At 41.2% G+C, this 12,422-nt stretch overlaps 1 protein-coding gene across 4 annotated transcripts in view; it reads right to left on the bottom strand.

The window, feature by feature from the left end:
• The window catches only part of fhod1 (formin homology 2 domain containing 1), a 305,371-nt gene that overhangs the window by 238,765 nt on the left and 54,184 nt on the right, over positions 1 to 12,422 (bottom strand). For all 4 annotated transcript variants that reach the window (XM_073069862.1, XM_073069863.1, XM_073069864.1 and 1 more), the window contains exon 3: positions 8,874 to 8,938. In XM_073069862.1, the coding sequence (XP_072925963.1) occupies positions 8,874 to 8,938 (65 nt within the window). The remainder of the gene's footprint in view (positions 1 to 8,873; positions 8,939 to 12,422) is intronic.

The following is a 12,422-nucleotide window of genomic DNA, read 5'->3' as shown; positions in this document are numbered from 1 at the left end:
GACATCACTCCACATCCACTGGCCCAGAGCTGTTTAATGTGGGGATGCAGGAGCATGTGCAGAATGCAACATCTTCTCCAAGACTAACCCCAACAAGCATGCAAGTGATCGATTGGTCCAGAAGAAGGGTCGCAGCCCAAAACGTTGACTGTTTATTCATGTCCATAGATGCTGCCTGCCCTGCAGAGTTCCTCCAGTGGTTTGTGTGTGTGTCGCTTTGCATTGCCAGCACCTGCAGACTTCCTCGTGTATGCAGTTGATTATTTTTCCGGGAGCAGAGCTTCCCTTTGTCTTTCAGATCTGTTTTCCCTAATCATAGCACACACTGCTGTAATTCGGTAATTCATTTTTACAGGGGAGGAACCTATTCAGTTTTACTTGTGGGATGGCATCAGCTGAGGGCTGAAATGCAACTTGAAGGAACTCTCACCTTAGTTATAAGTTTTTATATGTTGTGTATGCAGCACAGGCAGCATATAAACACAATACAGGAAAACTACAGCCAACTGTCAGGTCAGCAGAGAAGGTCATTGGCTGCAGTCTACCATCATTGTGGGACTTGTATGTGTCCAGGATAAAGAAGTGGGCAGCAAAAATCATTGCGGACACTACCCACCCTGCAAGCTGTCTTTTCCAAAAGCTCCCTTCTGGAAATGCTATAGGGGTATTAAGACAGAAACTTCATGACATTTTAAAAGTTTCTTCCCCAGGCAATTAATCTGACCAACCATTCTAGTTAGCACTCCCCACCCACTCCCTTTATCTATTACCCCATACTGCACTGAGCTGTAAACAGTTTAAACCACTTTTTATAGCACTGTTTACATTGTAAATACATGCTGGTATTTATGTATTTATGCACATTTTATTCCACATCATTATTTTAACCTCAAACTATTTTTTAATAAAATTATTTATATTTGTTGAAGGTTGTTGACTTTTGCTGCATGTCACGCCAACAAACCAAAGCAAATTCCTAACAGAGTTAAATGTATAGAGCAAATAAAGTTGATCCTCATTCAAGTTTAATAATTTAATTTTACATGAAACTATTTGCACAACAATTGAAAACCAAATCATGTGTTATGCAATTGGAGTCTTCAGTGTTTAACATCATGTGGTTTGTCCAAGTCCATTTGTTATCTCTTTCACTTCAATGTCAATGTAGAAAGATAATTGCTCATCTTAGGATACTGGTTGTCAAATTTTGCCTTAAGAATATCTGCCTTGCATATAGAATTCCACACAAATTATTTGCCCATAAAAAATCAACAGGGAAATAAACTACAGAAAGAGATTAAAAGTCTAAGACCTCGGATGTAGGAGACTGAGATTTATGGAGGTTCACAAAATCACGACGGGCATAGATAGAGTGAATGCAGTCAGCTTTTCTCCCTTCCACCCCCAGAGTTGGGGAATCAAGAACCAGAGGAAATATGGTTGGTTTAAGGTGAGAATAGAAAGATTTAATAGGAACTTGATGGGCAATTTTTTTGTGACTCACAGAGGGTAGACATATGTAGAAGGGACAGCCAGAGGAAGTTGTTGAGGTAAGTACAACAACAACTTTTCAAAGACAGTCCACGATTACAGAGGTAGGAAAAATGAATATATGGGCCAAAAGGGCTGGCTTGGAGCAGTTGGGCAGAATGGCCTGATTCCATGTTCTCTGACTCTGATACGTTGCTCCCCCTGGTAACAGTTGTATTCCTAAAACAATCACCAGTTGGTCCAAACATATAGTGAGAACACGCTTGCTCTTAAACAATTCATTAAGATTGGCATTGCGTTGAGCAGAATTCACTGAGTAATTTTATTGTTGAAATCAATCTAACATACATTCAATTTTATTCTAAGAAGTATTTCTTCCCCAAACTATAACCAGGTCAAAGTCCGTTTGAATGCCAAACCAGAAAGAAAATTGTGCCACAGTGTTCCAAACCCTCTTACTACAGCTTCGGCCTTACAAACTCACAAATCACAAGCCGACAGCAAATTTTCAAATTGAAGAAGAGATCCTCTCAAGTGCTGAAGCATGCTTGCATGAGGAGTGGTGAAGACATGAGCAAGGTAAAATTAGAAAGAAGGGTCCCAATTATAAAAATGAATTGTTTTTTTTTTCAACATTTATAATATGATGAGAGTGGAGGAGAGGTACACAGAAAAGAACACATACTTCTTGCATGCATCCGAGCAAAAGAAAAAGCTTAGTTTTTCAGATACAACAGAACTATATTTAATAGGATGTGCCAGAACTCTACAACACTGATCATTCATAAAGTACATCCTGATTTGAGCCTCTTGGAATCCTTCTGGAAACGCCCCAAGAAATTCAGGAGTGGATTTGCTCAAGGTTCAAAGATGAAAGTTCAAAGTAAATTTATTATCAAAATACATATATGTCACCATATTCAGCCATGATTCATTTCCTTGCCAACATAGTCAGTAAATCTAAGAAACATAACAGAATCAATGAAAGGCCGCAGCCAACAGGGCAGACGAACAACCAATGTGCGAAAAACAACAAACTGTGCAAATACAAAAGAAAAAAATATTATTATTATTATTATTATTTTGAGTCAGAATACCACAAATTATATCTATTTTTACAGATAGGACAATCTATAAAACCCATCCAGACATAATAACACAGGATAAATAAGCAAGAACATTTAATAGCTATAGCCATTCCAACACCCATAACTTATAGAAACCAATAAGTGAAAAACACCAGATATATGCTGAATTAAGAGGAAATTGAAAGACTTGGAACATGAACAGAGTAGACATTGTCCCATGAGTAATATCTACAACTGAGATCATCCCAAAGGCATTACACAACAGCACTAAACAACTAGGACTACACAGCAATATCTATGCAAATCTTCAGAAAGCCACAAGAATAGTCCAAATGTTCCTAGCAATTGAGAAATGAATGTGCTTGGCAATGCTTGCACCTCAGGTTTTACCATCTTGGTCTAACAAAAAAATAAATAAGGAATAAGTAGTGAGAACCTGAGATGAAGAGTCTTTGAAGGTGGATCCATAGATTGTGGGAATAGTTCAGTGATAGGACAAGTGAAGTTATCCCCATTAGTTCAAGAGTCTGATTGCTGAGGGGTAATAACTGCTCCTGAACCTGGTGGTATGGGTCCTAAGGCTCCTGTACCTTCAGTGTCTTCCCTGGATGAACCATGAGATCTGCAATCTGCTGCGGGTCAGATCAGAGGCATTCAAGTCTAGTGACCAAGATGGCTACAAAAGGCCCAGGTACAATCTCTGGAAAGCCATCTCACAAGCGAACTGGCAATTCTGGACTAAAATTGTATCAATGAAGGATGCTCAACAATTGTGACAGGGCTTGGATGCTATCACCTCTCATAAAGTTAAATCAAGCAACATGGGCAACAACAGGGCTTCACTTCCAGATGAGCTCAATGCCTTCTATGCTCGCTTTGACAGTAAAAACAAGGAGGAACCGTCACAATTTCCCACAGCCCCCGAAGATCCTGTGATTTTAGCCTTGAGGCTGATGTGAAAGCAGCCTTCAGGAGAGTGAACCCACATAAAGCATCCAACCCAGATGGGGTACCTGGCCAAGTAATAAAAACCTGTGCTGATTAAATTGGGTGGAGCGTTCACTGAAATCTTTAACCTCTTGCTTCAACAGTCTGAGGTACCCACCTGCTTCAGGCAGGCTTCAGTTGTACTGATGTTTGAGAAGAACATGGGCAACCTGCCTCAATGACATCACGCAGCAGCAATTACATCCACTGTCATGAAGTGTTTTGAGAGGCTGGCGACAAAACATATCAACTCCTGCCTGAGAAGCAACTTGGATCTGCTCCAAGTTACCAAATGGAAAAACAGGTCCACAGCAGATGCCATCTCATTGGCTCTTCACTCAACCGTGGAACATCTGGGCAGCAAAGATACGTACATCAGAATGCTCTTTATTGACTACAGCTCAGCATTCAACACCGTAATTTCTTTAAAATGAATCATAAAGCTCCAAGACTTTGGCCTCAATACCTCCTTATGCAATTGAACCCTTGATTTCTTCACTTGCAGAGCCCAGTCAGTTCAGATTGGCAACAATATCTCCTCTGCAATCTCCATCAGTTCAGGTATACCACAAGGCTGTGTGCTTAACCTCCTGCTCTGCTCGCTTTATACTTACAATTGTGTGACTAAACACAACTCCAATCCATGTCATAGGCCGAATCAAAGATGGTGATGAATCAGCATTCAGGAAGGAGACTGAAAATCTGGCTGAGTGGTGCCATAACAACAACCTCTTACTCAGTATCAACAAGGCCAAGGAGCTGATTATTGACTTCAGGAGAAGGAAACCAGCAGTCAGTCATCGAGGAATAGAGGATCAGCAACATTAAATTCCTTGGTGTTGATATTTCAGAGGACCTGTTCTGGGCCCAGCACGCAAGTGCAATTACAAAGAATGTAGGGCAGTGCCTTTACTTCACCAGGAGTTTGCAAAGATTCAGCTTGACATCTAAAATTTTGACAAACTTCTGTAGATGTGTGGTAGAGAGTTTACTGACTGGCTACATCACAGACTGGTGTGGAAGCACTAATACTCTTGAATGGGAAATCCTACAAAAAATATTGGAGGTGGCCCAATTCATTATGGGTAAAGCCCTCCCCACCATTGACATGAAGCATTGTCACTGGAAAGCATCATCCATCAATAGGGACCCCACCACCCAGGCCATGCTCTCTTCTCACTGCTGCCATCAGGAGGAAAGTACACAAGTCTCAGGACTCACATCAGAACAGTTATTACCCCTCAACCATCAGGCTCTTGAACCAAAGGGGATAACTTCACTCAGCTTCACTTGCCCCATCATTGAAATATTCCCACAATCTATGGACTCTCTTTCAAGGACTTTTCATCTCTTGTTATCAATATTTATTTATTATTATTATTATTATTATTTCTTTTTGTATTTGGATATTGCTGTTTTTCTGCACTCTAGTTGAATGCCAAGTTGGTACAGTCTTTCACTATAATTACTCTATTATGGATATATTGAGTTTGCCCATGGTGGTATATGATGACATATACGTACTTTGATAATAAATGTACTTTCAACTTTGGTTTAGAACCCACAATACTGGGAAATTCATTATTATTATTATTATGGAGATAATAGCATAGGACCATGACTTACTCAACTAAGTAACAAAAAGTGTTCACTTCCTGGGCACAAGACAAGTTGAATGTTCTGTGATATTTTGTGATACACGTAGCAAAATCCAAGAGATAATCACCCCGACTTTACTTTCATTCATGAAACCACCTAGGCTGATCAATTTTTTTAAGGCAGTAGTAAAAATGAAACATAATTTTAGGTAAATGTTTATTTTAATGCATTATGCATTACTGTGGTTTACTAATATAAAATGCAGTCAGGTTCAGCATCATAAGCTGGGGGTAAAAAAGAGAATTTTACAATACAAAAATAAAACAAACAGTAAGTATTGACTAATAGTAAACACAAAGTACACTGCAGATGCTGTGGTCAAATCAACACGTACAAACAAGCTGAATGAATACAGCAGGTCGGGCAGCATCCATTGAAACAAGCAGTCAAAGTTTCGGGCCAAGACCCTTCATCAGGACTGGAGGAGGAGGGGGCAGGGGCCCTATAAAGAAGGTGGGAGAGGGGGAAGGTGCAGGTGAAAAACCAATCAGAGGAAAGATCAAGGGGTCGGGGAGGGGAAGCAGGGAGGGGATAGGCCGGAGAGGTAAAGAAGGAATGTAAGGGGAAAGCACTATGGGTAGTAGAAGGTGGCAGAATCATGAGAGAGATGATAGACAGCTGGAAGAGGAGGCAGAGTGAAAGTGAGATGGGGGAAGGGAGAGGGAGGGAATTACCAGAAGTTGGAGAATTCAATGAACTCATGATTCTGCCACCTTCTACTACCCATAGTGCTTTCCCCTTACATTCCTTCTTCACCTCTCCTGCCTATCCCCTCCCTGCTTCCCCTCCCCCACCCCTTGATCTTTCCTCTGATTAGTTTTTCACCTGCACCTTCCCCCTCCCCCCACCTTCTTTATAGGGCCCCTGCCCCCTCCTTCTTCAGGCCTGATGAAGGATCTCGGCCCGAAATGTTGACTGCTCCTTTCAATGGATGCTGCCTGACCTGCTGAGTTCATCCAGCTTGTTTGTAAGTATTGACTAATGATAGGCCAATGACCCTGATTTTTAAAAATCTGTGATGTTCTGAATGGCTTGAGGCAAAGCTCCTTACTGTTACCATGATGTTTGGCTATTTCTAATCATTGCCATGCATTCTCTCCTCCTTTTTTAATTTCTGCCAACAGGATTAAATTTATTTTTAATGTAAAAAGGATGTATCATTTGAATTGAGCAACGTAAACAAGGCAGCAAAGTGATTGCTTAGTGCCAAAACAGACCTTCATGAAAAACACAACATTGTTGAGATCTCCTTTCATGTACAGACTCGATAAAGCACAAGGTGCAAGCCTCTGCTTGGGAAGCTTTAAACATACCATTATAAACAGGCAATTCCTTAATTACAAAACCCTTCGAGAACTATGTGCACAAACCTCTCTAAAATTCAGCGTATAATCTGATATGAAACAGAGCCGTTCATCCCTTTACACATAACTAGCCCCCCTCTGCTGCTCTTTGCCAAAGTCCTGAAACGTTTTTCAAAATTCAAGACCATTTACTGTCATTCTTTAGTACACAAGTGTAAGGAGAGTAAAATGATTGTTACTCTGGATCTGATGTAGCATTAAAAAAACACAATAAATATAAATGCACAAGGCTAGCTTAAATACAGTACACAGACTGATTGTATGTACATAAAGTAATACTAGGTACAGGAATGCCTGCACATAAGGTGACGCTGACAGGAAATAATAAAGTAGTGGTGGTTGGGTGTGTGAAGGGGTGGTTTAGTGGGTGGAGGTGTTGATCAGCCTTACTTGCTTAGGGGATGTGACTGTTTTTGAGTCTGTGGGTCCTGGTGCGGAGCCTGCATAGCCTCTTCCTTGATGGGAGTGGGACAAGCAGTCCACGAGCAGAATGAGTGGGATCCTTCATGATATTGCCGGCCTTTTTCCGGCGCCATTCCATACGCAGGTCCTTGACGGTGGGCAGTTTAACTAGCCACTGTACAGCCTACCTCAGTTCAGTTTCCATATTGCGCAGCGATGCAGCATGCAACGATGCTCTCAACAGCACACCTATAGAAGGTCGTCAGTATTAACTTGCATCATCCAGTTCTCCTCAGAAGTAGAGGCATTGGTGAGCTTTCTTAACTGTGGAGGAAGCGTTCCAGGACCACGAGAGGCTGTGTGAGATGTGTGCTCCAAAGTGTTTGAAACTGCTCGCACTGCTGTGCCGCCGTTGTGAAGTGGGGTGTGAGTTCTTCAGAAGTCGATAACCATCTCCTTTGTCTTGTCAATACCGAGGAAGAGGTTATTTGCCTGGTACTAAGCCTCATGCACTTTCCATCACCTCTCTATAAGCAGTCTCATCGTTGTTGGTGATGAGCCCCACCATTGTCATGTCATCAGTGAACTTGACAATGTGAATACTCGGGTGTTTGGCCATGCAGTCATATGTGAGCAGAGTGTAGAACAATGTGCTCAGCACACAGCCCTGGGGAGGAGGGCATTGATGTGGAGGATGATGGGGAGGGAGGAGCGGATCTGCATCCTGACTCTCTGAGATCTGTTTGTTACAAAGTCCAACACCCTGTTGCACACTGCTGTATTATTTCGACTGAGAAGTAGGGTTTTTTCAGTAAATACTAAAAATAAATCATCTTTTCCTTCTCCTAGTGTCAGTTGTGGGTCATTGATATGTGCCTAAGACTTGCTGTAGTCTCTATATTACAAAGTCATGCCTGTTTTATCTTCCTGGCATGCAAAACTTGCAAATCAGATTTGCTAAAAGGTAAGTTTTGAGATCACTTCCCAGAGGAGTTAAATGTAGTTTAAAGAAAATGGCACAGCAAATATCTTGCCAGAACACTTCATGGAGTTGCTCTTGGGTATTGATGGTCTTTTGAAATGAGCACATACATCCATACCAAAAAACATGATTTCTGGCATTAAAGTAATTACTGTTCAAAGAACAAAAATGCAAGGTGCTTTGAAGTGCCCCAAAGTTATCAGAGGCTCTGCTTACATACAATCTTTTGGTTTGTTTACCATTGAATTGTGCCTTAGCAACCATCAGTGCCTTATAGCAGAGAAAAGACAATTGGAGAAACTTGGAAAGAGAGGGAATACTTTGCAGATTAACCACATTTGCTGTCATATCAAGAGGAAATAATTCAGGGGGATGAGTTTCCTCTGTGGCAGCTAATATATGAAATGAGGAAGCAAGACCCCAGCTGAGTTTTCCAGATAAAGGCAGAAACAAGCAAGAAAAAAAAGAATCTAATCTGACCAAATGGAAAAAACATCAGCATTCTATATAAACAGCAGTGTGTATTTTAAGCCAAAATAAATTAATGCATGGTCATAGCCCTCAAAAGTGGTGCTACCCTTGTCCTTGGCATTGCATCAAGCTATCTGAAACAAAATGATGCCAGTATGTTATAACATACAACCATATTAGAACCAGCTGCCGAATATGTCATTGATCCAAAATAATTCATTTCAACAGTTACTCTTTTCATACCATTCTTACAAACGACAATATTCTTACAGCTACATGCTATTCAACTGTTTCCTATTTTCCCCTCAGGAGACAAAAAGTCTAATTTGTAACATTTTGACTTACATGCATACAAGAAATACATCATGCAACCAAAGTTTATTTCACTTAAAAGATCCAACACCTGCAAAAGTAGAATACTTCACTTACCTATAATGGCATGAACCCGTATCGACAGCTGTGTCCGGAGGATGAGGGTGGGACGCCTCCCTTTGCTAAGTGAAAAAGGAAATGATTAATTAGTCAAGTAGAACCCCAATTCACTCTTTCTTACTTACTGCCCGTTACTTGGCTGGTGCTCAGGGCAGCAATGAAGCTCCTCCATTTCTCTCTGAATACCATTGCACACAGATATAGTCAGATTTTTCATTGCTGCTTCTGTAACAATTGTTTTTGACCAGTCACGTTGTTAGCCCCGAGCTGAAAGCCTGAACCTGGAGGACTGGCGGACCACTCTTAGTCTGGCCTCTACCCTTTGACCTGTTTGGTATGGGTGACCCTACCAAGCACCAAAGTACAAGGCGCTAACTCCAGCCAACATTTGTAGCTCTCTAGGTCATTGAGGCACGCAGGCCCCCAAACTCTATGATAGAGTTGTGGTCCTCTTGGACGCCAAGGCACTCTGAAGTTTCCTTTTGATGTACTCCGCTCCCATAAATTCATATAATTTTACATTCAATTCAGGTATAGCATATTTAGTGCAGGGTGAAAACGTCCCAAGTGTTTCATCAGATTATCAGCAAAAGAAAGACCATAAGGCCATAAGACATAGGAGCAGAATTAGGCTATTCAGTCCGCTCCACCATTCTAACATGGCCAGTCCCAGATCCCACTTGAGCCCATACACCTACCTTCTCACCACATCCTTTGATGCCCACTCTGATCAGGAAACTATCAACTTCCGCCTTAAATATACCCGTGGACGTAGCCTCCATCGCAGTCTGTGACAGAGCATTCCACAGATTCACTACTCTCTGGCTAAAAAATATTCCTCCTTACCTCTGTTCTAAAGGTTGCCCCTCAATTATGAGGCTCTGCCCTCTAGTTCTAGATAGCCCCACCATAGGAAACATCCTCTCCACATTCACCCTACCTAGACCATTCAATATTCGGTAGGTTGCATTGAGAACCCCCCCCCCCCCCCAACATTCTTCTAAATTCCCGCAAGTACAGGGCCAAAGCTGCCAAACGTGCCTCATACGTTAACCCTTTCATTCTCGGAATCATCCTGTGAGCCCCTCGGAACTCTCTCCAATGACAACTCGTCCTTTCTGAGATATGGGGCCTAAAACTGTTGACAAGACTCCAAGTGCAGCCTGACCAGTGTCTTATAAAGTTTCAGCATTATCTCCTTTGAAATAAATACCAATGTTGCACTTGCTTTCTTTATCACACACTCAACCTGTAAATTAACCTTCTGGGAGTCTTGCACGAAGACTCCCAAGTCTCTCTGCACATCTAATTTTTGAACCTTCTCCCCATTTAGATAACAGTCCGCACTATTTTACCAAAATGTATTATCATACATTTCCCAACACTGCATTCCATCGTCCACCTTTTTTGCTGATTCTTCAAAATTGTCCAAGTCCTGCCGCAATCACATTGCTTCCTCAGCACTACCTACCCCTCCACCTATCTTTGTATCATTCACAACTTTGCCACAAAGCCATCAATTCTGTTATCCAAATCATTGACAAACAATGTGAAAAGTAGCGGTCCCAATACTGACCACTGACGAACACCACTAGTCACTGCAGCCAACCAGAAAAGGCCCCCTTTAATCCCACTCACTGCCTCCTACCTGTCAACCATTCCTCTAACCATGCCGGTATCTTTCCTGTAACACCATAGGATTTTATCTTATTAAGCCACCTCATATGTGGCATCTTATCAAATGCCTTCCAAAAATCCAAGTAATTGATATCCACTACCTCTCCTTTGTCCACTCTGCTTGTTACTTCCTCAAAAAACTCTCACAGATCTGTTGGGTAAGATTTCCCTTTACGGAAACCATGCTGACTTTGACATTTTTTTAATTAGTCTACAAGTACCCCGAAACCTTATCCTTAATAATAGATTCCAACACTTCCCCAACCACTGAGGTTAAGCTAACTGACCTATAATTTTTTTTCCCCTTCCTCCCTTCTTAAGGAGTGGAGTGACATTTGCAATTTTCCAGTCCTTTGGGACCATGCCAGAATCAAATGATTTTTGAAAGATCACGACCAATGCATCTGTTATCTCTTCAGTAACATCTCTCAGGACTCTGGGATGTAGTCCATCTGGCCCAGGTGACATCCACCTTAAGAAATTTGTCTTTGCCTAGAACATTTCCCTTTTTAATAGCAATGGCACTCACTCCTGCTCCCTGACACAACTAATATCTTTCACAGTGAAGACTGATGCAAGGTACCCATTAAGTTCATTCGCCATTTTTGTCCCCTATTACCACTTCACCAGCATCATTTTCCAGTCGTCCAATAGCAACTCTCACCTCCCTTTTACCCTTTATATAACTGAAGACACTTTTATTATCCTGCTTTATATTCTTGGCTGGTTGCCCTCATATTTCATCTTTTTCCTCCTTATAGCTTTTTTTAGTTGCCTTTTGTTGGATTTTAAAAGCTTCCCAATCACCCAACTTCCCACTGACCTTTGCTAGATTATATGCCCTTTCCTTGGCTTTCATGCAGTCCTGAACTTCCCTTGTCTGCCACCGTTGCCTACCCCTGCCATTTGAGAACTACTTATTCTGTGGGGCATATGTATCCTACACCTTGTGAACTATTCCCAGAAACCTCAGCCATCTCTGCTCTGCCGTCATCCCCACCAGTAACCTCCTCCTATGCACCTGGGTAAGCTCCTCTCTCATGTCTCTGTAATTTCCTTTATTCCATTGCAATACTGATACATGTGAGTTATGCTTCCCCCTCTCAAATTGCAGCAACTCCTTTGTTATTCTTGCCATTTAAGTGCACAAGATAAAAGTTCATTTGAAGTTCTAAGAGGCATCACAATGACATTTTAATTATTATTTCATATTGTCTCTATGTTTTGGAATTTAACTCCAATTAGATTTTGTGCTTAAAAGAAAAGGTGACATTCCACAGTCTTGCAAAGGCCAGGAAGAAAAGAGACATTTGTTGCATTGCTTAAGGATACCCATTAACTATCAACGATTACAATGTTAGCTTGAAATCATGGTTTATTTCAAAACTGCATGGTTTGCTCTTTTTCTGAATTGTTCTATGTAATTGATTACTCTGCTTGCTTGAGGACTCTTGTGTGCCCAAATTCCCACTGTCCTATCACCCACCTCAGGAGAGATGTCTGCAGCACTGAGCTTGAGAAATTCCAGTCCTTTCATAAACCTGACATTTGAGAAAGACACTGATTTGTATTGCTGCTTCACCATTTGCTACAATATGAACATCTCAGTTCTAAAGATCACTAGTAATTTTTTTTGAGGACTGAGAAGGAAAAGAAAGCAATCAGGATTCAACTTCATATATTTCCTTAAAGATTCACATTCTGAATAGATAAAATTCCTTCTAATCATTCAAGAGGGTAAGTCAAGTCTGCAAATAACGGAGTCAACATTCTGCTCTGGATAGAATCAATGGAAAATCTGGACTGGTTTAGTGCATTATGTTAATTATCTTAAATTTTACTAAAATATACTTGCATATCATCAAAGGA

The sequence above is a fragment of the Hemitrygon akajei genome, chromosome 17 (genome assembly GCF_048418815.1).
Source record: "Hemitrygon akajei chromosome 17, sHemAka1.3, whole genome shotgun sequence".
Lineage (NCBI taxonomy): Eukaryota > Metazoa > Chordata > Chondrichthyes > Myliobatiformes > Dasyatidae > Hemitrygon > Hemitrygon akajei.
This window is presented reverse-complemented; position numbering and strand designations above follow the sequence as displayed.